Source organism: Gallinula chloropus (genome assembly GCF_964237585.1).
Source record: "Gallinula chloropus genome assembly, chromosome: 2".
NCBI classification, from domain to species: Eukaryota; Metazoa; Chordata; class Aves; order Gruiformes; family Rallidae; genus Gallinula; species Gallinula chloropus.
Window position 1 is genome coordinate 36830722 of NC_140086.1, and position 27675 is coordinate 36858396.

General features: G+C 36.5%; 1 protein-coding gene across 1 annotated transcript in view; it reads right to left on the reverse strand.

Moving 5' to 3' along the window:
• LOC311189013 (uncharacterized protein C8orf34 homolog) overlaps positions 1 to 27675 on the reverse strand; it is a gene marked incomplete at both ends in the record, with an annotated part of 171045 nt that overhangs the window by 21473 nt on the left and 121897 nt on the right. Inside the window, 4 exon segments of the mRNA XM_084260598.1 lie at positions 1075 to 1577; positions 5382 to 5502; positions 14642 to 14715; positions 19512 to 19597. Of these exon segments, the coding sequence (XP_084116724.1) occupies positions 1075 to 1577; positions 5382 to 5502; positions 14642 to 14715; positions 19512 to 19597 (784 nt within the window).

Here is a 27675-nt window from a genome sequence, read left to right on the forward strand (position 1 = left end):
TTTTTAAAAAGCCATTAGATCGATGATACATTGTGTCAAGAGTCATACCCAAAAGATTTTAAAAACAAATGATACCTCTCAGAAACAATTATCTGAAGGTAGGACTATTTTTTTTTCAATCTTGGGAAAAAGCTCTCAAGGCTTTTGAGAAATGGATTACAAATAGGTTGGCAATAAGTGGTGTGAACCAACTTCCTCCACCATTAAAAAATCAGCAATTTTGATATATAGGTCTTTGTCAAGTCAGTATAGAAGGACTGGCATTTCCTGAGAAAAAACTCACCTTTGTAAGGCATATATCTGAGATAGACAGCAGGGCTATTCTTTCACAGGTGCTTTTATTTCCACTGCCTACACACTAAAGTTATCTTTAAGGCAGCTAAGGTTAGCAGAGAAGAATCCCACTCAAAATGTACAAGGTACTTTACCTTTTATTTGTTTCTTTTAAACAAAGACTAATGCTGTAAAAGCCCATAATATAGGATAGGAAGTTATGCTCTGAATCAGTCTAGTTAACGTGCAGATAGCACTAGACAGTGATACAGTGACATTGTAGATTTTCTTATTGCAGTTCAGTTTTGTGTTTCAGAAAATTTGTCCCTTAAGCAAGTGACACTGAACTAATCATTTCAATATGTCCAAAAAAATGAAAGAAAAAGCAGACCAAGGAAATACTATGCACACTGTCAGTGCTGCCAGAAAAAAAATACCCTGGAATCATAAAGATAAGATAACATCATGTTAAATATTCCAGAGGTATGTACCTGTAGAAACTTTAAGGCTAATAAAACTGCTATGCATCATGCCAGCAAACCCCTACAGAGCTTATGGAAAATTTGGGGGACATGAGTGCTCCAGTATGATTTCTGTAATAATCCTGACATTTTCTAATCAGTACCTCTCGAAGCTGAGCAGTATTTCCTTGCTAATTTTCTCATCATTATATTTCAAGATCTTTTCTAAGTAGTAAGTTATATTAGGTATACTGATGTTACTGCAACATAAAACACAATCTAGTCTTCAGGTTATAGTAACTCTTAAACATAGCAAAAAACATTAAATTGAAAATCTTACTTCTGATAAACTGCTTCTCTGAGTAGTGACAGTTCCAATAATGTCTCCACTCATTTGCACTGAGAGCCCTGAAGCAGCGCTGAGGGTCCTCCCCATTTGGCTCTTAGATGTCAAAGATCTGCTTCTTTGCATACTAATGATGCCTTCCCTATTTCCTTGGTTGCTAGGGGTAAGAGGCCGTGACAGCAAGCTATTTGGGGTCACGGGTCTGCTCCCAGGAGTTGATGGAGTTGATGGCCTGTTGGTTTGTGTACCGGGAGTTGGAGGCCTACTGTTTGCAACACTGGAGACCTGTGTTCTGCTGTTAGCAGGCAGCGGTGGTGATTTGTTTCCTTGGAGCTGAATGACCTTCCCCATCTGAGTTGGTGTCTGTGGCCTCAGATTTTGGCCTTGTGTACCTTGAAGACTGCCTTGATGGTCAGACGTAACTAAACTATGATGCGGGATACTAGGGCTTCTTGAGAGCCTTGCTTCTTCCCATAGTGCTAGGTCCTTCTCAATATCTGTTCACACACAGAGAAACAAACAAAGAAAAAAAAAAATTAAAAAAAGAAATCCACTTCCTGTTTTTCTCTGGTTTAACACTGTTATTTATTTTCTCCAATTTAAGCATCAACCTGAAGCTGTGCAGAGAAAAATCTATTCATCCTTAAAACATGGGGCATCAGAATTAACAGTTCAAATGTTTGAAAAGCATTTCCTCAAAGTTTAGTTATATTTAGTTTACTGCAAAAGCATTTATCCCACAGAAATGAAATATCCTTTTTGTTTCTTCAAAGTTCTCTCCCTGTAGCTTTTGCAGGTTCTTGTTAGTGTCAAACCAAGATGGTGCAATGAAATAAACCTGTCATCTTCAGCTGCAGTGAAGAGCAGTCCAAAATTGGTTTAAGGCAAAACTTTGATTCTGGCCTTGTTGTCTCTTACCCAACCAAAACTCTGAGGGAAATAACCCCTGAACTCAGGCACACCTGAATCCTGTATGAATCTGAATTTTGTGCTCTAATCAACAACATAATTCAAAATCTATTACTAGAAAAACTGGTAAAACTGAAATAACTGTGAAAGGCTCAGATAAAGGTGTCTTTTAACTCTTTAAAGATTAAATACCATGCTGTTGGGAAATTTCAAAACGTACATTGAAATTTCTAGTACAAAGTTAATATTTCAAATTGCTACCTTGCTGACATCTTAAAAGAAATTATTTCCATTTTGAAGCTATTATGTTTGAAGTACTCTTCCATTATGCTTTTAAAAAATCAATACACACCACTTTGGAATTTTTAAGATGCCTAACAAAAATTTAGGGGCCATTAAATGACAACATGGGCTACCCAATTTAAACCCAAAAAGGAATATGTCATTTTAATGGTCCAGCTTAGCTTATGTCTTTGCAAAATTACAGACATCTAGCTTCCCTGTGATGAGTTAGTATGCTAAAAACTATCTGGATGAATGATTTAATAAGAGTTAAATAAACATTTTATTCTGGCTCATGTTTCCTTAATTCCATATGGTAATCAAGCCTGCAGATAAATCTATTATTCTAATTATTTCTCCACATATAATAGACATGCTTCCATAATGTAATTATTCAGTTTTATTTAGCACACATACTCTTTTTGATTTTGCTTCAATATTAGCTTTTTCAACCAGCAAGGAAAAAAAAATAAATCATCACACATCTTCAGGTTTATGGTATTATCTGATCCACAGTAAATTCCAGAATTGAATTACGACTTAGGATTTTTTAAATCCCTTGCCAATGTCATTTAAAGGAAAATAAAACGCAGACAAGAGAGCAACACAAAGGCATTTTACTTTCATATAAGAAATACCAGAATAAGGATATGATTCATGATGCATTTATAAACTGTTTATGCATTTAACAGTTCTTCTCGTGACAAAATATATTCCAGAAGTACCCAATGACCTCAGAATCAGTGTAACAAACCAAATTGGCAAGATACTGGAAATAACTACCAAAAACAATACTCTCTGCTTGCATGTGATGTAAAGCAGTCACAATAACATGAGACTGGATCTCAGACAAAAGTATTACTATGCCATATGCAGAGAAGGAAAAGAAAACTGATTCAGCATCTGATTTTGTAAAAATGCTGCTTTTAAATATCAAGGTATCAAGTCAGTTGCTGGCAGCGCTAGTTCCTTGTTTAGGCACAAACACCAAATTGCGCCTGATGTTAGGAGAGAGTTTTATCTAGCACATAGTCTGTTAGAGAAAGGCAGGCTCTGTAAGAAGGCATATCTGTGACAGGGGACCACATCTCAACATTGCACAGGTAATCCTAGTGAGAATTCAAGCATCTAAATGACTGCCTGGTATTGGGTAGAATTAATAGGTTCCAGCATGCTCGCTAAGAGAACTGAAACAAGGAGACTTGCTGATAGCAGAGACACTTGAACTTTTGCAAATGTACGAGACAAATAAGGCTAAGCAAAACCACAGCATTATTATCTGAGTTCCTCTGAGTTGATTGTTCATGGAAATTATGTTACGCTTGTCTGTGAGGGGAATAATTGTCTCAAGCAGCACTGGTGTTATAATAGGACACGAATTATTAGGAACACAAGAGTCCAATGTCTAATAATTGGTCTGTTTTCATGTGAATTTCTCAGGCAGACAAAAATTACTGAATGGCAGAACAACTGAACCCCATGTTACAGCATTACTGAAATAACAGGCCCAAAGCCAAATGACAAGAGCATGGATGTGAGAGAAAAGACCTTGTAGGTCACACAAGAGCAGACTGAATCTTGGAGACTAAGTGGATGTAGCTAGTTAGCTTACGGTCAATTAAGTATTTAAAATTCCATATCCTATTGACTACGGTAGTTATTGCAGTCAGCTTTTTCAAGGGAGATCTAAAGTAACTGCATGTTTCAGAGCATACTGCATACATGAACAGCTTGTGCAACTATGGAAGTGCAACCAGTTAGGAAATAAATCAAAGTAGGGCAATCTTCACTAGGCCCCTCCTGAGCAACAACTGCAGCAACACAAGGGAAGGCTACCTCAGTGGCAGAGGCTCTGAGGTACTCAGGTCCCTGCTATGACACAGGAATCTGATGACCACAGCTTGACCTGCTGGTCTCCTGGTTCACATTAGATGTTCCAGGCAGTATCAGCTTGGGGAGAGAGCTCATGGATTTTTAGCCTAGCTTGGCAGGGGCTACATCTCTAATAGCTACAGTGACTGGAACCTGACAAGAAAAATTGAATGACAGTACCTCTGTTGTCAGAAACGACATACGTCTAAATTGTTTCCTTCTGTAGATATCCTAACTTTTAGTTTTTATTACATTCCTAGAAAAACTTTCTAAAGGGTTTCTCTCATTGTGCTCATAGTTTTGTCTTCTGCCTTAGCTTCAGCTGCAACAGCCCATAGACAAAAGTACAACAGCTGTACCTCTCTCTAAAGAGGATACAGCTCCCAAGCCTTTCACGCCAATATTATCGGTAGGATAAATATCCAAAGTATTTCAGAAAATCACACCAAAAGTGGCAACTTCTCTGCCTCACTCTCTGAAATATCTGAAGGGTCAGGTAAATTTCATTTCTCCCTCAACCTTACATACATGGTCTTTATGTTCCAGTTCTGTTCAAACTGTTTTTCAATAGAGTTGGCCCATGAAAGGCAGCATAATATAGGTAGTCCCATGCTATAGGTCTATGTCATACCTTATAGCTAAAGCTGAAGATAAGAAAACATAGGTTACAGGGAACAACAAATTACAAACTATATCCTAAGATATCCCTCATTAATTTTTATAGAGCTCTGAAACATATTTTCACTGAATAAAAAATATATTTTTTTGTTTGACCTTTTAGAAATAGTTATTCTGTCAGAGATGTTGCAGATGTTCAACTGAAAGCAAGTTAACAGATTTAATTTAGCCAGAAGTCTGGTGAATGTGGGCTATTCCAGCAAAGCCATCTGTTCTCCAGCTAAAGGTTCCACTGCAGCTTTTTTTAAAGAATGCTTAAAAGTGAAGCATTGTAAGTCTTGGTGAAAATGAAAAAAACAAAGAAAAGAAACAAAAGGTGTGCTATTAAGCAATCAGACTGGAGTTCAGTTACTGTTTAATTACTGAATTTACCTTCATTACATCTACAAAAACAACAATAACTGCTGTTTCTCTTCAATGAAGAAAATTTGGAAGTTTACAGTTTTTATCTGTTTTCACCGGTATGTGAGCTGGATCATTTTTCCTTCATTTAAAATACCAGCACAGCTAGCTGGGTGAGCACTGCTGGGAACTTTATGATCCCTAGCTAGCATACATACCAGCTAGGTGTTTCTCCATGGTCTGAAGTTCTTTAGCTGCTAAGGAGTCCTTCAAGAGTTTCTGCCTTGGGGAGCCTCCAGGTCTGACACCCACAGCATCCAGGCTCCAAACCGCCTGAGACTTACACAGATAAAAAGAAAACGGAATATTTTTTAAATACATTTTCCTATTTACAGGTGAAACAATAAAAATAGCAGTATCTCCATTTTGAACAATGAATCTGATGCTTTTTATGTAGAATATATCATATTTTATGTAAAATATTAGAAAACGTCAGTGCTTACCTTAAATAACATAAATAACAGGTAATATTTAAAATCAACAGTTCTAAAGTAATTCAAATATGTACCTTCACACAAGCTCTTGTTCCTCACTGAGACATCACAACAGGACAAATTCTCCAATGATTTACTTTATGTGCAGTTCCAGTTACTTAGTGGGGGTTGCACTTACTTTAAATTACCGTAACGTTTGTCACCGTATCTCTGCATAGCCGCACTTCTGGGAATATCACAGAATTTCCTAATCAAAATTACCAGCACTGTTTTATCAGTGCAAGAAGTATTCTTTTCTGGAACCACAACTAAATCACCAGAGCAACATGGTAGTTTGGAAGGGATGCTGGCAAACAGACCACCTCCCCAGTTCACCTCACTATTGAATGCTGTGGTACTCAAAATTATCAGAAATATATTTTATATCACATTTAATCTGTTCAAATAAACACAGCTTTGTAAGCAACCAATCACTGTGGACCGTATATCTTTAAAAATATGTTAACACAAATTCATGTCAAGAAAGCAATGGCTATACTGTAATGCTGCACATTCGTACCTAAAAAACCCCTAGGTATATTTACCAGCATATGAAATTGTTGAAAGTTGCAGATAATTCCATTGTTAGTAACTCACAACATTTTTTGAAAACTAATGACATCTTTTTATTTGCCAATTGTTTTTTACACTAGTACCGTTCTGTTTAAAGCTACCTGTATTTAATCCCAGGTAAATACATAGGAACAGCTGAACAAAACAGTAAGTTACTCAGAAGTGGAACTGAGTAACTGCAAACATTTATTTCAGACATATCCCTAGACCTCACCGACCTGCTCCCCCAAGAGATTTTGAGCATTTGTCACTTCAGTCCTCAATGTGAATTGTCCATTCAAATTGTAATCTGGTTTGTGGAGTTCGCTACAGAGTATTAGCCTGTATTAAATTACTCACATGTCTAGATGTTTATTTCTACCAGATATTAGTTATCAAATATCCATCTATGGAAGAATACTTTCTTCTGTGAACAATTCCTCTGAAATAAACAAAACTAAGCGATGGGAAAGGGGAATAAAATCTATAATGAATCTCTAACATTCTCATTTTCAATCTGTTTTCAGATATACTCATCCCCCCATTTTTATCATGGACTATCACCATGTTTATGTACATTTTATAGTGTATATTTTCATAAGGGGGAAAAAACAGCAGGACTTCAATAATGACTATGAGGGGAAAATCCCCAAAGTCAGAAGGATTAGTCCTCTTTGAATATGCAAATTCATGCACAAATACAACGGATGAAATATGGCATAACAATCAGTCAGTGGTCTATGGTAATACTTGAAGACCGAGCTTGTCTTCTGACATTCTTAACTCTGTGTTTATCATGAGTAAATTATGATGGGTTTTCAATGACTCTCTGACCCCCTAAAACCACAGCCTTTCAAATGTTAGCTTTGGAGACGGTTTGATTCTCCATGTCCCATTCTCTGGAAATGAAATGGAGTTATCTTTCTCTTCAACAAACCCCTGCTCTTGCTTTGTACACTCTGCCTTTTCCTCTACTGCACTTCTTTCCTTCATGCAGAGCAATCGTGTAAGACACATACAATTAAGGTGAATGGAGAAACATGATTACTCAACATGAAAGTGCTTTAGACGTTCTAAAAGCATGTTAATGTTTAAATTAAATCACTTGAGATTAGGAGACTCCAATCACAAAGATCACCAAACATCAGCAATACTTTTGTACGCTTCAATACAGGCTTTAAAATCTTATATAAATTTATGTGAGACAAAGATACGAGTGTCCATAAACACATACAGGGATACAAAGGCAGGCATACACATGTATTTAATATTTGTGTCTGCCCTCATCCTGTTAACACACAGCTACAGAGACATACAGTGTATTCAGCACAGATACATCCATTCTAAGAATAAATAGTCTTGTACATGATTTTAAAGAAATACTTATATTTGGTCTGTACCATTACCTATTGTTGTACGTTCAAAATCCCTTTCAGATACACAGTTCCAACACCTTGTGAAATTAATGAATTAACTTGGGATGAATTTTTTCTCCATATTTTCTAACTCTTCCTGTACATTCTTCTGTTCTATGAAGTATCATAAGTTTATTACATTTTTTCAGGCAATGGTTTCACAAAAGACCAGAACAGGATTGCAATAGTAGTTATGGAATGTGAGGTATTTAATAATAGTAATTTAATTTCATGATAAATCATGTGCTTACAACAGTATCTTCCAATAAAACATTCACTTGATAGAAAACAATAATGTCTTGAGAAAAAAAAAAGAGGTACAAGAGTTTATTAAGACATTAAAACATTTTTTGTTCCTCCTCTGAAGCTACATATTTCAGGGCTATAACCAACATTTTTGCAGGCTGGCTCAGGTAACAGTTATTTTTTATATATCTAAATAATACTGAACATAAAAATTCACTTGTTAGGATTTTGAGAGTTTGAGTTCATCTAAGTGAATACATAAGTGCCTGCATAAACACAGACAGAAGTCTTCAGTGTCTCCAGCACACAGTTTATGCAACAGACTTAGTCCTAAAAGACAGAAGCTGAAAGTAGCGGATGTTTTCAAGTAGGCTTTGGGAGCAGGTCTATTCAAATGCAAGGATAAGTGAGTTGGTACAGCTCTAGCAGAATTCACTGGTGCCCCTTCTCTCCGATGGATGAATGGCAGCAGTTCAGGTATGTCACTTAAGAAAGACTGCAAGCCATTTATTTAAACCTACTTATTCAGTTTCCACCAAAACCCCATCCTTTGTCTACTGACCAGCAATTGCAGAGACGAAATACGAATGTCAATTAACTTGGCACTTTAATGATAATAATGGTAGACTGAAAATAGTTGAATAGTACAGTGTATACATATGAAGTATTTGCACAGAAGTCACTCCAATTCCTTCAGTATCTTCCAAACTACAACTGCCCTTGATCATTCATTAAGCTTTATAAATATTAGCACAAAATTTACAAATGCCCTATTTACATTAAGATTAACAAGATCTATAAGAGGATGTTCTTGAAAGACATCCTTGTCTTTCCAACTCATAGAAACAGCTCTGGGTTCTGTTCATCACCTTCAAACTTTGAAGGTGAGGCAATGTCTCTTTACACCAGAAATACGTTCAAGTAAAGCCCTCAGAATACATTTGTCATCTTTTAAAGTCAACCAAAGGTCCATTTCTTAATTGGCTTTCTTTATTTATCATTATAATTTCTCCACATACAACACATTCGTTAATGTTTTCTTAGCTTAAATGTCTTAAATCGACACATTTGACAAACATCCCTCCAAATGAAAAATGATAAAAAAATCCCCTTTATTGAATAATTTGTTTGCAAGTGTCCCTTCTGCTCTGACCAAGCAGCTGGCAAGTACAGCTGCCATTCACACAGTGGAACTTTTTGTGCAATATTTTTTTTGAATATTTTTCACACAACATGTATTTTCTGTAAGTTTTCACAAAATGTTTAATCTTTCAGCTTCTGTAGTCTGTTCAAGGATATAAAGTGAGCTAGTCAACATGTATTCTTGGTACTGTAAAAATAATAAACCCTCTCAAAGCTCTGCTGCAATATTGGCAGCCCCCTCTAATCCCCACCTTCCACATTAGGGTCTGTTCTACTTGAAATGCCATGTAATTGAAATTACAAGCTTTTTGCTTCCCGTGGCAGTCAGCCAGCACATCTTACACTAAAACTTACACTAAAAAAATGGTAGTTTGAGTAAACATACACAGAGTTTTTCTCTTTACAGGCAAGAGGGAAGGAGGAGATACATGGGCACCTGGGAATCAAATTTGTCTTTCAGTTTCTGAAATGTAATCAGAATGATTGTTTTTTCTAAGCTTCAGTCCTGATGTTTTTACTGTTATTTGGACTATCATTTTTTAATTTTTCATGCTCAAGAAACCCAAAATTTTAGATAGGTAAAAAGAAGGCACTCAATTTTTTTCCATATATATTTTTGTCAAGCTCCAAAATTTCTTTCAATTTTAAATAGAAGGTTAAATATTTTCAGATAAGTATTTTCACGCCTGGGGACATCTGTCTTTCTGTCTGACTCATGGAAAGTCTCCTCAGAAGTTCTATCCAGCTATCCACATGCTGCGTGGGACTGATGAACTGACCTTGTGAGGGACAGGTGCATTTCTGGAAGCAGACCCCTTGGGGGTCTGGGCAGGGAGACAGGGCAGCCCCAGCACACATCACAGGTATCAGGCAGGAACCTGAGGGTTGCTCAAGTTTTGCAGTATGTAACATGATATCAGCAAAAAGAATACCAGCAGGTAAGAAATACCAACAAAAAAACCAACCTACTTGAGATTCTCTCCAAAGTAAAAGAGAATTTTAAAACTAAGAAATAATGATTTTGCATTTGGTTGTACAAAATTCTCTGTTTATTTCTTTTAGATGGGGGAGGTCGGGGTGGGTGTCAGGAGGATGGGTCAGCCTTCATGGGAGGCTGGTGATGGGAGAAAAGGCAATGGGCATAAATTTTAACACAGGTAGTTCCACCTAAACATCAGGAGGAACTTCTTTACTGTGAGGATGGTAGAGCACTGGGACAGGCTGCCCAGAGATGCTGTGGAGTCTCCTTCTCCGGAGACATTAAAAATCCACCTGGGTACTGTCCTGTACAACCTGCCCTGGGTGATCCTGCTCTGGCAGGAGGGTTGGACCAGATGATCTCCAGAGGTCCCTTGAAAACCCTATCATTCTGTGATTCTGTCTTAACCAAAGAAGTTCAAGGTATGTTATTCAAACTACTTGTTTAACTACTTGCAGGAAACATCACTTATTTTCCAAGAACCTTTATATTATATTCTTCTACTATATTGTATTGTTAATTTAGCCAATAGTAAATTAACTTACACATTTGTAGGTTATTTTGGACTAGCTGCAAAAGAGTCACACTAATATCTGTTATTATTTTTACAGATTTAAAATTTAAAGTTAAAATTTAAAGTTTTAATTTCATGTGCCTGAATTTTCCACATACTTATGAAAGTCAAGTTGGATTTGAAAACTTTTGTGTCAGAACACACTATTTTTGTGTGTATAATAGAAAAATATGACCTTTGTAATTGATAGCAGGTCACTGGTACACTGCTGCTGTTCCTGATGTGACAGTGGAACCTTATTGTCATGACTAACATGCTAAATGCTAAACAATGGACCCAATCCAGCAAATAATTTATGGATTTAGTTCAATACTGAAGTTTGGGTGATTTAGTTGATTGTACTCAAAGCTGTACAAGTAATTAATTTACTTTGTAGCTTTGTTCCCAGAGAAAAGAGTGGGAAAAGCTAAGAAAACTTACATCATATATCAGTGGAGTGTAGCTGTATTCAACATATATTGATAGCAAGAATTAAAACCTTAATTTTCCCTTGTGCATGAAGCCTCCAGTAATTTCAGAAACTGAATTACTGTTAAAGAATTTCTGTATTTATCACAGAAAATCCATGTATGTATCCCTTCCAGGAAAGCAACTGAAAAGTTCTAAAGCAGTAGGGGAAACAGGAGAAAATTTATGTAAACCAAAACACCTTTATAAAACAATTCTTAGAGTATTTTACCCACAGTCATAAAGACCAAAAACCCAAGTCAAATTCATACAGAAAGCCTTTTGCAATTTGACAACTTTTTTTTTTCCACAGCTGCTGTTACACTTGGATTGGTTTGCCTTTCATGGATAATTTGCAAAGAAAAATATACATTTTTATGTGCACATGCAAGGCAAGATGAGTGAATGCAAAGATTCACATAAAAAAATGCCAATAAGCATGAGTCCTGTTAGACCCCAGGTGGTAAAAGAAGCAACTGGGAGGGAAGGCAAAGTGAATTGCCCTGTGCATGTGCCCTCTTTCTTTCTGTTAGTCCCTGTAAATTTAGTAACATCCCCCATACCTTGCTTTTCCACTTCTGTCAGAATTTCAGCCCACCTAATTTTTTCCTAGTGTCACTTTGGTGTTTTCTTAAAGCTTCCTAGCCAAATATTTACCAAACTTGTTTCCAGAGACACAGAGTAAAATAGGACTCTGAGTTCACCACGCTGAAAAATATCAAAAAAGTCATTGCATTTTGCCGAGCACTTTTTGTTACATTAAATATTTGTCAGAAAACGAGCCCTGTGGTAAACTAGGGTCTCTGAGGCCACTCTGAATGCTTGCTTACACTTAGACTCTTTGCAAAACACTTGGGATTCCTGTAAATAGTTGAAACTCCTTTTTCCTAGCTTTACTCATTTATTCATTCAATATGCCTTGTTTGGGATTGTGCAGCACTGAAAATGTAAGCTCTTGATTTTTCAAGTATCAACTCTTCATAAAAAATAAAGTGTAGCCAAAGACTCTATTAAAAATTATTTAAAGGACAGAGGTCTGATTACATAAAATTCCAGATTCTTCAAAAATAGAAGGGCAAACATACACAATATTACAGGAATATCATAATGAAAGCATACTATAAAATACACAAACCATGTTACTGGAATAGATGTTGCCTACATCTTCCAAGTACCAGCATCCAGCTTGCTTTAGTCTCCACATCAAAGATCTTACATGTGGACTTTTTCATTGTTTTAGTGGCAGAGCACTGGGGCAGGCAGCCCAGAGAGATTGTGGAGTCTCCTTCTCTGGAGACATTCAAAACCTGCCTGGACACATTCCTGTGTGACCTACTCTAGGTGATCCTGCTCTGGCAGGGGAGTTGGACTAGATGATCTGTCGAGGACCCTTCCCACCCCTAACATTCTGAGATTCTGTGACATATACACCAGACATGAAAAAAGAATCCACACAACTCTTTTATCCTTATCCATGCTTTATCACACAGTTTTTCTCAAAATACTTCTCTGAAGGCTGTGGCAGTTTTAAAGAAAATTTGTCAAATATACATGAGTAGACATAAATTTATGATAATGATCCATTTAACAAGCAACAGACTCAAATTACCCCATTGAAATGCAGTACCAGTATTAAACAAGGCACACCTTGAACCAGAACAGAATTTTTTTCATGTAATATGCTCATTTGAGTGAATGCCATGAACCAATTTGTCCAATTTATGAGAAATGTCTGATCAACATCATATTTATTCTACTTTTCCCTCATCTTGTATCTCACGTAATATCTGAAAATCATTTCAAGTCATGAGAATGCATTTTGGTATCAATTCTAAAGTAATTTTACAGGCACATTTCTTACTGTGTTGAAGGATTTGTGGGACTCCATTGCAAGAATGCATTTGTCTTCACTGCCTTCCTATGAGGAACCTCAGTTTTACGTCTATATTTTACATGTCAAGATTGTCAAAGAGTTAGTTGCCCTGGAAGTTACTAGGGACCCATGGAATAAGGTCTATTCCTTCAGAGCCCTGAAAAGGCAACAAGAGTTGGATCTTTTTTTTTTTTTTCCCACTTTGAGGAGGTACAGTTGCAGACAGATACAGTTTTGGCTAACTGAATCTTCTGACTACAAGCCACATTAAAAGCACACAATCAGCTAGCTGCACACTATTTAAAGCAAGAGCTTTAAGATACAAAACCCAAAAAAACCCAAAGGCAAATAAACAAAGTTACTGGTTTGTGGCTCCTTAGTTACGTGGGCAGAGGAATTCTCCAAGAGCTCAGGGAAGCGAACTTAGCTGGGAGAGGCTGGGCAGAGCAAAAGCAGAACTCCTCTTCTTGCCTTCTCTTTGCAGAACTGGCAGTAACAACTACTAGTATGGCTTTCAAGGATTCAGCCCAAGCAACTCAGCTGCCTCTGGCAGTCTACTGCTCCAGGCAATCTTACCTAAGCCAAGAACTAGCAGAGCATTACATGATTTATGTGCATATTGCTTGTCCATCTGTAAGCACATGCACACAGAGCATATAACTAAAAATTTCTGTAGAAGTATTTTGCTAGTAAAATAATGACCTCTTGTTTTCCTTGCATATTTATTTTTCTGTGTAATTTATTTTGTTGCCCTTTCCCTATGTTATGTGTTTGCAGAACTGGTAAATCAAAGCTGGTAGCTCCGGGTTTGAATCGTTAAGAAAAATGTGGGTTTAGAAACAGCTGCAAAATTTATCATACCTCTCTGTTTGCTGCTGTGAAGCAGAAAGAAGACTTGAGAAAGAAGATCAAAGCAGTGACAGCTAAAGTTCTACTCCTTACTTCTTTTGCCGCATATCCTCAAATGTTCTGTGAGGTTCTTGCACTCCAAGTTCTCAAAGAGCTTTAGGAATTGATCTGGAACTCTGTTAGGTTACTTACCTCAGGAAAAAAGCAACCCCTTCTTTATACTACATTCAAATTTCTGATGCAATACATCTAGTACCAAGATTCAGATTATATAATTTTTCAAAAATTATTTTATTGCTGGGTGTGTATTTTCTACAAACTTAAAATCTGCAAAGATTTTCTTGAATGTCAAAATAAAAGAACTGATAAAAAATATTACTAAGTGTAATATTGCATTATTATTATGTTAGATAGGAACCTCGCTTATTAATTTCCAAGCAAATATTACCAAAAAGCAAAATTACAGTTGAGATATTATGATGTCATACATAATCCATCATGAAATTTAGAGTTTTCATTATTTTTTCTGTTAATTTTGCAAAATTGAGTACTATCTGGTAAAATGGGTATTTGATTTACATTTAAGAACATACAGATGTTGTATAAAATGACTGCACTTTAAATGGGAGCCATACAAGTAAATCCAACAACATATGGGTTCGTATGAGATCATAATAATTTATTTCGGAAGATCACCCCTTCTAGAATGAAAAAATTATGAGTCAGAGAACTGAAAATTCAGAGGGCTTAGGTAAATTAGGTTTATTTCTCTCTAGACCAGCACAACTTTTATCTTTATGCAAAATCTAATTTTTATCAAGCTACTTTAAAAAAGTTACAGGATTATCTATAAGGGAAGATACTTACAGATCCTGCCATTTGAGAGGCACTCTGAAATTCATCAATATCTTCCGTAAGTGATTCAACCCCGGGTACTTGAGCTGTTCCAAAGAGGTAGAAGAGAAGTAAATCAGTCTAATTAAGTAAGCATTAGTCAGTTTGAAAATAAAACACCTATAAATTAACTGCTGGTAAGATAAATGCATTTTTTGTAAACACAGTGCTTTTCAGATACACTTCAATGGATTTTAATTTATGTCTGATTTTAATTTATAAGCTTAATGCAATGTAGAACAGTGTGTCTAACATGATTAGAGTGGTAAGCAAGCCTCCTTCAGCTGCCAAGGTGTCTCATAGTTTATTATTTTTACTATTAAAACTAAATAATCTTTTTACTTTATAGTGGATCTTCAGCTTTAATACCATCAATAAAATTCCATTTAATTAATACAGTTAAACTAAGTGCTGGTCACTTTATGCAATGTTTAAAAGCCACACGAGCTGTGATTTATGCCCATACTGCCACATTTGTAAACCATGACATTGTGAAGAGTCTAGAATGCAACTTTGACATACACATAATGATTTCAAACAGAATTTATGTGCCTATGTCAGAGAAAGCAATTTCCAAGTACCATGCTAGGCAGTTTCACTCTGCCTGACAGTCTGCTAGGCAATTAGGTACTGATCATAAGCAGTCTAAGAAAACAAGATGCCCTGATCTCCCCTAGGTTCTGCTGTTATTCAGACAATCAACAGGGAGGTTCTTATGTTACCAAAAGTGCCCTGGTTTGTTGAACATCTCAGACTATACTTACTATAACAACAGAACTATACTGAGTACAGCTGCTATGGTTACCACAGTAATTGCAAACACCAAAGACGAGGAAGAAGAGGTGACGATGATGTGTCAGAGAACTGTTCAGGAGCTGGGAGATGACACCACATTTTTGTCACTGCCATGTCTAGTTCTCAACCCTAATTTCCATATATTCACATCTTTATTAATTTTTTACCCTGGTCATGCAGTTCCATCTGGAACAGCCACATATGTGTTTCCTAGAATCCTACCCCATTGAATGTCCCAAATTTAAAATTTCTTCTCTACATAAAAAAAAAAAAAAAAGTAGAAGCTTTTTAGTTTCTATGGGACAAAAACAGGAGCTGGCTAACTGCAAATAAGAAAAAACAGTGACTCCTATTTGAATGAATTATTTATGTAAAATTTGCTTTGTAAAATCTATTTAGCAAACGAAATATTATGTATCACAGCATAAGCTGTAGATTTAACAACAGAATACAGTAGAAAATACCATATGTACACACAGTGGCAGAGTCCCATACAATCTATCATTTTCACTGCAATTACATTATTCCAGGTACAGACAGAAAAGAAACAACTCTTTGCCCACACCTCAGAAATATGTGGAGTTGCATACTACATCACAAAGTAACTCACTTTGCAAACAGCTTTTCTGAGATAAACTGAAGAACTGTTTACAAGTGCTGTGCTTTTCATTTATCCAATATTAAAAGTTTACTCCTTAATAAATTATTGTGTTTTAAACTTCCTCATATAAGAATGCACTAACTCCAAAGATCTTATCTGCAATGATGCCTTCTTTTCCTGCCTTATGTCATGGCTTTCACTCAAAGGATAAGGTACTTTTCAACAAAAGAGACTGCAACAAGTGAGACAAGGACCTATGGTACTTGTAGAGAACTGGGATTAAATGAACTGTTATGTTTTAGGTATATTATTTTTAACAGCCAAACCTAATAAAAATATACACATTAGTAGATGACCTTTACAATCCCCCCAACCTGAAAAACAGACTGGGGGTTGACAGATGCATTTTTTTTACCAGATCAGTCCTGCTGCAGTGTATATCTTTTGAAGCTTCAGCTGTCCTGCCCATCTATTTGTACAGAGCTAGAGGTTTAATGGAGGGTTGATCCAAAAGACAAACCTGACAGGTTTGGCATCTACAGGAGAAGTTTTTTGTGCAGTCACCAAAGCTGCTGCTTCTAATCAAAATCAAGAAGCTAACTACTAAATTCTTCATTCAGCTCTTTCCTGTGAAGTGGACCAATGGGAAAGAAAAACAGTTTTGACAGGTATAGTTTAGGACAGCAAAAAGAAACTGAAGCCTTAAAGCATGTTATGTTCTCCAATCTTGAGGCCTGATTCCCATTTCTCCTTTTTACTACTTAGATCAAACAGGACTCTGTCCAATGCAGCAGGATTATACTAGAGGGAAATCAGTGTAGTGGTTAATTAGAACCAGATCCAAATTGCCAGTGGAGTCAGTCTAGTGCCTGATGCTGCAGATGATCTTTTTATATAAGCTATTACATTGACTTTATTAGGTGGAATTGCTTTAGTAAGGCTTATTTATAAGGGCTGTTAGATCAGATGTGCTGCCAATTACTTCTGTACCTAGTTCATCTAAAACCCACAAGAGAGATGCTCCAGATCTAACAACCATTTCCCACTAACCCAGAAACAGATCATTATCTAAAGAAAGCTACCCTCAACTTTGCTGCACATCAGCACCTTGCTTGCATATTTCTTTGAATGAAGGGTTTATATCAGCACTTCTCGATGCATAGTTTTCTCTTAGTAAGGTCATTGGTACTGGTTAAGTCAGAGCAGAATATAAATTCAGATGAACCTGATAAGTGAAACCTGTCAGTCACTTTTTCATGATTTAATACATTCTCAAGAGCACATAACTAAAAATTCCATGCAACATGATGCCTTGGTTATTTAGGTTTATCTAAGGACATCTTTAGGAGTCTCTTTTATCATCTTCACATACATAATATTAATTGAAAATAAACATCAGATGCACAGAAAACGAGCAGTGTGCTGCAGTTATAGAAAGTGCTGATACAATATGCAGCTGCCTGGGTTGCGTGTCTGTTTCTAGTCTCTGCCTACTTGTAAAATCCAGCCATGCTTTTTTTTTTAAATCAAAATGCATTACTAGACAACATTTTCAGGAAGAAAAAAAAAGACTTCTCAAAAGCTCAACATTTCTGAGAGCACCTCTTGACAGAAATCTGACAGTACCTCCCTGCTGACCCCAGTTCTTTTGCCCTACGGGCTTTGCTATTTTCTAGCCATATTGGGCTCATGCATATTCACAGGATGTGTTTATAAAAACATGAATGTAGTTGTCTCCCCTACTCATCTAACTTCTGCTCCCTACATTTTTATTGAAGATGTTTTTTTAGAGATAGTGCTGTCCATCTTCTCTATATCCACACTGACTACAGAGCATCCAGAAGCACACACAGTGGGTTACAATGGCTGTAGCACTCTTCGGGTTCATACTCTGTGACCATGAAAGATCAAGCTCCATTATTACCCATCATCCAGCACTTTCTGACAATATCACCTTCTTTAATCCTGGTGCCTCTGTCCCTTAGCAGCAGCCACCACCTTGTCTAATGAACTCTACAGTTACAGAAGAAGGCATGGCAAAGTGGGCATATTTCTACTTCAAGAGGGATACACAGCAAAGAAAAAGAAAGGCAGAGAATCTGTTTTAAAAAAACTGTTTCAGGAACTGTAGAACTTTCTCCTACGTGTATGTCTTATCCTTCTACTTGTTTCTGCTGCAATAATCTCATGCTTGTGTTGTCCCTCACCTACCCCAAACAAACCACCACTGCCCCCTTTCCTGGGGATTACTCGCGTAACAGAAGAATTTTGCCTTCCTCTCACAGGGGTGAGTGCAGTTACCAGTTTGGGTCTCTCTTGTTAACAATCTTCATCAAGCTTGTAAGAACATCATATGTTGAGATTCTGAGTCCCCCCTTTCTCTTTTTTTTACTGCTTTAGAAATGAAGGAAAAGAAATGAGCAAAAGCTCAGGTTGCTGTCACTGAATAGCACACCTACTAGTACAAAACAGCAGAATGTTAGTAGCATAATTAAAACCAACAAAAGTTAGTTCTGATTTGTTTTGCATTAATTAATCAACACAGCTAAACTGCCTGTGGCTGCTGAAAACTAAACTGCAAATCTAATCCTTCATTTAATAGACTCATCTGCTTTTGCCCAACAGTAAGGGAATAGACTGAAAGATTTATCTTTGCAGATTCTCAGTCCAAAATTCTATTCCTTTCTGTCTCCATTCCAATAACAGCCAAGATAAAGTTAACCTTCATCAGCTTAATCTTTCATAGGAAAGGAGGGCATACTTCCCTTCCCATAAGATATCCCTTAGGAAGTGCTCTCTATTAGATTAGAGCTATTATTCTGATCGAAAACCTGAGCAGAAATTGAAATAAGGCCGAGTGTCCTGACTGCAGATTAGCATAACATATGATTATGTTTGTATGAGGGGAAAAAATGTTCTTCAGATCTATTTCAGAAACCACTTTTTATTGTACTTTAATTCCAGTCAATGGTGCTTGGAGAGATCAGAGAAGCATTTCTGATATTTTAGAGACAAGGGAGAAATTCTGTAATTCTTTTTATTTTTACTGTATCTTACTTGAATCCTGTGGATGCATATATAGTATTGAATTAAATATTTCCATTCTTTGGCATAGAGCCCAACTGGCAATGAACAACCCATGTCCATGCTATTAAGCTATTTTATATCCAAAATAGCGTGCTAACATACGAACTGTCTACTAAGAATGAATCCTGGTCCAAGGCTGCTCCCAAGCTATGCCTAGGAATTATTGTGGATTGCTAACTGGCCATGACAAAAACCATGTTAGTCTCTTCAAACAGATTTGATCTGTGAATGATTGAGTTCAAATGCCCAGGAACACTCTCTGGAAGTGTTTAATCTCCTTTAACACACACAACCTCTCTTAAATTCAAGATGCTTGTATTTGGTTTTTTTGAATGAGCAAGAAATATTTATATAACTTACCATCAGAGTCTGACATTGCTGGCTCAGACGTTTGAGAAACCATGGAGACATCTTCTGGCCTTTCTGCCAAATTATCTCCTTGCAATCTAAATTGTGGAAAGATGGAATGGAAACATTTGCAAACATATTCCATAGAGAGGATACAGAAGAGTGTTACCTCTGACTACGTACTCTTCTCACAACATCATCCTAATTAAAAGGGTAGCTTTGCTGAAAAGCCAACATCCGTGGTTCAATCACATCATCCTAGATTGTAACCAAAATAATCCTCTAAGAAACAGTCAACTAAATCCCAGCTTACATATTTTTGGAAGACTTTTAAGAACAGTTGGCTTTTGGTGATATCATATGCACATGGAACTGCAAGGTTTCTACACTACTTTCAAAAATATTTTAATTTAACAGGACTCTAAAGGTATCTGTTTCAAGGTAGTGGGGGGACTGCAGGGTTGGCCTTGGTGAGGTGATGTGGGGCCTGCCCTGTGCCAGACACAGCCAGTTCCACACAGCTTCCAAAATAAAATTTAAAAAAAAAGAAGAAACAATCAAATGGGAAAACATAGTTAAAGGATAGCAAGCAATGCCACACAGACAAAAATAGCAGGTAACAGAAAAAGTGAGAACAGCAAGGTCAGAGGAGGTGCTCCACATTCCAGAGCATGCACTCCCCTGACGTCCATCGAGAGGAGCACGCTAGAGACATCCACTGCAGCCCATGAAGGGCCCACAGCAGAGCAGGTGGCCTGTGGTGAACCCACGATGGAGGAGATTTTTTCCTGAAGGCCTGCAGCCCATGGGGAGACCCAACCAACATCAGAGCAGAGGAAAAGTGTGAGGAGGAAAGAGTGGCAGAAAGAAGCTGTTGCGGACTGACCCCAACCTGCCATTTTTCCATCCAGGCTCTGCCATTCAGGGCGCAGGGAGAGGAGTACATTTTCTTTTAAGTGAGCATCCCAAGAGCCCCACCATCCTTATTCAGGCTCTTATGAATCCCGAGTAGAAATTCTGCTCTGAAATATGGTTTCTAGCTCTTAGCACAATAGAAATGCCATTTGCATAGAGGTTATCTTACCTTGAATTTATTTAAACATGAAAAGAATAAGAAAAATGTAATTCAATTTTGCAAAGCCCTGGAATCATAAAAATGCACTGAAGTAAATCCTTGGGGAAAGAAAGTACTTATCTCTTTATAAAATGTTCTTTCACTCCGTATTCTCACTCTCTATACCTGTTTTACACTAAACTTTGAATTAACCTTTGAAACCAAGCAACAACCCCACATCTGGCCCATCTGAATTTCACATTTTATGACTCTCGGAGTTATCTCATATATTTGGCTCTTAGGTCATTTATTTGTTTGTACCTTCTGAAAACCATTCCTCCCCCCCAAATTATGCCAAATTATTCCCCCTTTATTATGACCCCTGGGATGCTTTATTTATGATGGAAAACTGAATGTAAATTCATAATGATTCTTACCCAAGGAGGCAGTTCCACAGAACACAAAACTCCTCAAGGCAACACAAGTGTAAAACTCAGAAGCTGTAATCCTCATTTAGAAAATTACTTCTAGGAATCCTTTATAGCTCTATACCTAGTTTGCAATGCCTTAGTTACCAATTCTTTAAAAGCTTGGCTTGTCAAACAGGCTGTTCTGAAGATGACAGTCAAGCAGAAACTAGTAACTTCATACCACTACTACAAAGATATTAAAACATGGAGAAAACAAAATGCAAATTAAATAGCCATTCCAAAAAAAATTTCAAAAAGTTATCTCCAAAATGTGATCTAAAAAAATCACGTTGTTTCTTTTGCATCAAAATTGACCTGTCTTAGTACATAACATACATATGCTGCTTACGGCAAGCACATATACAAGCTTATATGGATACACATGGAATCACAGGAACCAGAAGTGATGTAGTCTGCTCTGCAGCCATGCTGATAGTTTCTTTGTGTTTAATTAAAAGGAAAATTACTCCAACCTTCTGTTTATACTGCAGTCATAAAAGCAAAATCTCTAGAATTAAGATCTGCTGCTTTTATCCCACCAGAATTTTCAAGATTTTATATGTTCCTATTCTAAGCTTTCACAAATACAAACCAGACATAAACAACTGCAGTTATTCTCATCTTATTCTAGAAATTATATACTGAAGTGGCCCACTGATTTATGAAAAACATGAAAAAAATTATCTTTTCCATATATCTAGCAAGAAAAGTCATTTCATATCACAGAATCACAGGGGTTGGAAGGGACCTCAAGAGATCATCAGGTCCCACCCCTCTGCCAAAGCAGGATCCTTAGGATAGATCGCAAAGATAGGGTCTTGAATATCTCCAGAGATGGAGACTCCACAACCCCCCTGGGCAGCCTATTCCAGTGCTCTGTCACCCTCACTGTGATTTCCCTTTCAAGGAAGAACTGGGTGGACTGGGATAACTGGGTTGGTGGATGAGTGGGTGGATGGATAAGATGTTTGACATTTTGGATCTCAGTTTCACATTCAATTTGCAACTTATTTGTACATTTCTTACACATGGATTTATATTGGAATAGATTCTCATGTGACTTAAGCAACAAAAAAAGTCACAAATACTATTGTTCACCAAAAGAACTCTTGTTACTTGAACTATTCTGATTTCTTCTTCAATAGTAATACTACTCATAAGATACCTCCAAAGTAAAATGAAAACACTTTAAAACTCTTAAGCAGTAGATTAGAAAGAAGCATACATCTAGAAGACCTTCTGAATACTTCAGCAGCTCATTGGATAGAGATGTATTTGTTCCCAGAAAAGCATGCTGCACAATACTACAAGCATCATTAATGTTGGAAGACCTAAGTTAAAAGATCCACTTCTCCAGGTCCTGGTACTGCAAAAGCATTTTCATCTCCAACTATTTTTTCCTTGCAGACCAGCTATATAAGTATAAACTCCAAGGTAGATTTGATTTTTTTATTTCCAGATACTAGATAGAAATTCCTTTAGCAAAAACAATGACCAAAAGGTCATTGAACTTTTTATCCACTGCTCTGGAAAAAGCAATGTAGATGAAATTCATGTACTTGTTTGCAAAACAATCTAAAAAAAAGTTGAGCTGTTCCAAACTGGTGGCTCGCTTTGAAAATCTTGGCTGTTATTTTCAAAGTGTACTCTTAATTTTAAAATTAATAATACAAACCCCACTGTCTTGCTATGAAAAAGAAATAAAGAGTAAAAACCCCACCATCTTACTAATACTTCATGGACTATTTGAGTTATTAACTGAAACATTACTTCAGCTATTAATTATTTTAATGGGAGTTTAAACTTGATACATGATAGCCAACATTTTTTCTATATACATTCTGTTTATAGTGTGAACTCTTGCTTAGAGACCATTGTTTTAGTTACATTCAACCAGCTGCATTTTGGAGCTTCAGGAGTTACAAAGGCAAACAGCCTCCGGGCAAATATTTTAATTTCCTTTGATCCAAAAATGCATTCTGTAGGACTTGTTCCAAGAAAACTGCCAAGGACTTCAAGGCCAAAGATATCCTGAGTAAGTTCTACAGGATGTGTGCAGCAGCATTATACCAGGTCTATCACTACAAACAAGCCTGTGGATGTCTGAAACATAGTCATACTGTCAGCATAATTTAGAAAATAGGATACTATAAGTGTATGCAAAGAGAGGACAAAACTATTCCATCCACATTCCTTGAATGAGTCACAGCATAATAAAATCCTATATTCCCTCATCAGAGAAAGGAAACAGCAAATGGGAAAACCAGAGTCAAGACTGAAATTAGATATATTTTTTTTTTAATCTCCTACTTTGAAAAGGTCTTTTCAAACTCCTTGACAATCTGTAAGCACACACAGTATTATCAAAGAAACGGCATTGACTTAAGTCATCAAAAAGAAAACATGTTCATTCCTTTAGGATTCAGATTAGGAAATACTTCTTCTGGATACCTGAAAAAGCAGTGTTTCCTACAAATGTTTAAGATTTATCACCTTATCAAAGATTTTACTTTATTTCCATGTAAGTTGCCTTTACCTACTATATTAATTAATCTATCAGTGATGGTCCAATATTTGGAAGTAGGAGTAACCTACCCAAAAAAAGAGTCCTATTTTTTTCTCTTGTCTAAAAGTTCAGCCATCTTAAATTTTCACTAGAAAAATTTCTCCAGCAAGCACAAAGGTGACACAAAACAGGTTTCGGTAACACATTTATCTAAATAGATTACTCTGGTTTAAAATCACGGCTATGTTAAGTGCATTGCTGAACTCAAGATTTAGGATGTTTTTCTTTCATAAAATATAGTTGGGACATATCATCAAGATGAAGATATTATTGTCTGATGTCTCAACAGAAGTTACTTATTTTATGTAAAGTGATAAATACTAAGATGAAACTATTATTTGACTCCCAGTTGATAAACTGAAATGAAAACGAGGTTAATTCCATCTTTTATGTTGTATAACCTCTCACAAATAAGACTGTGTGAAATTACCTACACAAAACCACATTTTGGCTAATATGACAACCTTTTTTTGAACAGCCTTTTTTGAATATTTCCCTGGCAATTTTGACTGCCAGGTAATACCTCAGAACACATTGTTTGGTGGGATCACAATTGCTAATTTCAGTCTTACAGAAACACTTGTAAATCTCTGTGATTACACAGGTGGGAAAGAACTCACTGACTCATTGATTTCATCCTGGGGCAGTGCAAGAAGCAATATCCTAAAGAGGTATCAGATACTAGTTTCAGTTCCATTTGTAAAAAAAATTATATAAGGCAGATTAACACCCTTTCATGTTTCAACTCTCTCCCATTTTCAAGACAACAGAATGTTCATGGGGAATTTTACAGGGATTAAATATGTAGCACATAAGTAACTGTAATATTAATTTAGTGACAGGGATGCTGTACACCATGCAGGTGGGCTAAAGATTCATCAGAGATCTGCATTTCCTGATCGGTAGATGAGCTCTGTTGAGTGGAGCCCAACTAGAAGGGACTGATCAACTGCTACAAAGTCTCAAGCTTCTCTTGTGCCCGGCTTTTCAGGAAGACTCATTTGAGCTCTCAAAGATAGATTCTCAGGCTTTTCTGGTGGCAGAACTGAATGAGGAAATGCTTCATGGACTAACTCACTCATGTCTCTTCATAGCAACCTCCTCGTCCTCCCACCCTGTTTTCAAAGGCACAATAACATCCTCGAGGCAATCAGATCATTACTATCAGGAGAAAACACAGGGTGCATCTTGATCTTTCTTCTAGCATTACATAGCAGCTGGAAATAAATTGGCACAGTATAAGCAATCATCCTGCAAGACCAGCTTTGCTTTGAGCTTGAACAGTCATCCAGCACATCATTTGTTTCTATATGGGACTGTCTGCTTGAATCAGATTATATAGTCAGATTCTTCCCTGTATTTGCATAAAGCAAAGAGTATTCTGCTAGTACTAGAAAAAGAACGAATTAGTATGAATGAATACATGCTGTATTTATTTAAAGTCAACAATGAGATTTCTATAGCAGCAACATAATCCCCGTCAGATAACTTTGAAAAGCTCAGCGCCTCCCTTTTAGTTTCTGAAATTTATCAGTAAGTCCTTTTGATACTGTAACACATGCTACTTAATTATGCCAAAATTATTACACTTACTTGCAGCTGTCTACATAATTTTATCTGATTACAGCTATATAGAAACACACTAGAAAAGGAAGGTCTGCTCTCTGCTATATGCAAATCATTGAAATGATACCTTTTTCATAATGCAGCTCATTGATATATTCCTTAGTGATCTTTTCTTCTAATCAAACTGATGTTACTTAAGCAGACTGTGTGGTGAAACTTGTCACTACTATCTGAAAGCTAGTCCTCCCCAAAACTTAACATATTTAAGAAAAAAAAATGTTGATGTTATCCTAAGCCCAGATGAGTTTATTGCTCTTCTTTATTTCAACCAGCTCCAAGGAATGTCATATACTTCCTCATTCTTTCTGTGCGACAGCATTAGTGGTCTTGTTTCCAAAACTCTCTGACATTCATCAACATCCAATGCACGTGATCTATTAAGAGCACAGCTTCTTGGCATCACAGAAATTCATGTATTAGAAAGATGTTAGACTGATTGCCTAACTTAGAAGCTGGAAAGAAAGAGATGATGATCCTAAAAAGAATTCCTTAAAAGAATCCAAAAATCCATCCAACAGCATCCTAAAATGACAAATTATAATGGGCTCCTAATAAACAGTAAGTATAGTGGGGATAGGAGGAGAGAGCAATGCTAAAGGAGTTGTGATTTCTCCACTTGTCGCACCCCTAAAACAATGCAGTAGCTGCACAGTTAACAGACAATATGATAACTGGAGTTAAATTGAGTTCAATGGGAAAAAAACCAAACAGAGAACAGTTGAGGGAACTGAATTAAAATTGTGGTTTTTCCTCCATCATATAAAGTTCGTATGAATTTTCAGATTTGAAATTTGTGGAAAAATTTACACTTGAGCAAAACAGTTTTTTAACAGGCTAAACAAAGTTCTGCTTTGAGGACAACTATGGGTATGTCTATTACTTGAGTGTGCACATGACAGCAGGTACTTTATGCAAGTAAATTGCTAATGTGCACTATGACTGTCCTCTATGTCAACATTGTTGTCACAAGATACTCTCAAAATTAGCAGTAAATGAAATTAAGTAAACTTCATGTTATAGCAGAATATTACAATATACAACATAAATAAAAGTTCACTGATGGACACCATTCTCACTACATTAATGGATTAGAAGGAAACAAATATTTCCAAAGACTATGTTAGATTAATAAAAATAATTAAAACCGCTTAACCAAAAACATAGGTACTTTCTAACATCAAGGCCTAGTGAGAAGGAATGAAGAATCCTGAAAACAAAGAAATTGAAAAGTTTCAGATACCTAATATTGACATATATGCTCTTCAGTATTTGTTCTTTCTGCAAACTGCTAAAATGCACATTAAAAGTGTGTGCATTATAAATTGTTAGTGAAAAGTCGAGGCTGTGTATTAGGAAATTAATGTATGAAATGAAATACAAAACAGGAGAGGAAATTTACCTTCAGAGGAATTGGGATTGTGTTTAGTTTAATATTATTCTGACATAGCGCTCCAGGAATATGTCACTATATAAATAACCAAATACACATTATATTCCTCCCAAAAATGAACAAATCCCCAAATCACATGGAAGCAGGGCTATCATTTTTGGTTGAACTTGTCTTTAATCCCCAAATAGACAGTTACAGGCAAGAGCTATATAATTATTGTGTACGTGACTCCTTCAAATTCTGGTCCATGACCATGGGACTTCTCTTTAAATACAGCGAATCAGAGCTGGAAAATTTGCTCCTGTTCTGATGGTCCCAAAGTGAACAACAACAAAAACTTTGAGATTCCACTTGAGAGGAAATCCTGAAAACCTCTTATTTCAAGACAATACAAATGCTTCTGCTGGCTTTTTAGCAATAAAGAAAAATTTCTCCAGGGGCTCCAAGACAGTAAAGAGTCCTTCCCGAGGAGGAAGTGGGAAATTACATCCCTGAGAACTGCAGCTCCAGCCACTCTCTGTGCTCTGTCCTGCGTCAGCTAAACTTTGTTGAGTCTGGATAACTTCTCCAAAATATTCTGGTTTCTATGAATCATTATTTCCTAAAGAACACACATTTCATTGGAAAATTCCTAATGTGCTTTGCTGAAGACTCAGCTGACTTCTTTTAGATAAATATGGTGAGAAGTAGGGGAAAGTTCAGCAAAGAATCCTTAAATCTTTCAGGAAAAAAGAGCAATAAAGCTGTTTTCATGTTCATCCAAGAGCACTGAACATTTATAAGGCTGTAACAGCAAAGAAAAGTTCTCAACCCTAAAAGAAGAAGTAATGCTATGTTAGTGTTTGACTACTAATTAAGGAGATTTTGACGTGCTGAATCACTGATTTTGCCTAAATTATTTCAAAGTATAGTATCATATAATCATAGAAACATAGAATGATAGAATAATTTGGGTTGGAAAAGACCTTTAAGATCATTGAGTCTAACTGTGAAGTTAAACTATGCTCTTGAAAAAATCCTCACAAGTACCTTGGTGATTTATAATTCCTTACTTTATGATGTAGTTATTA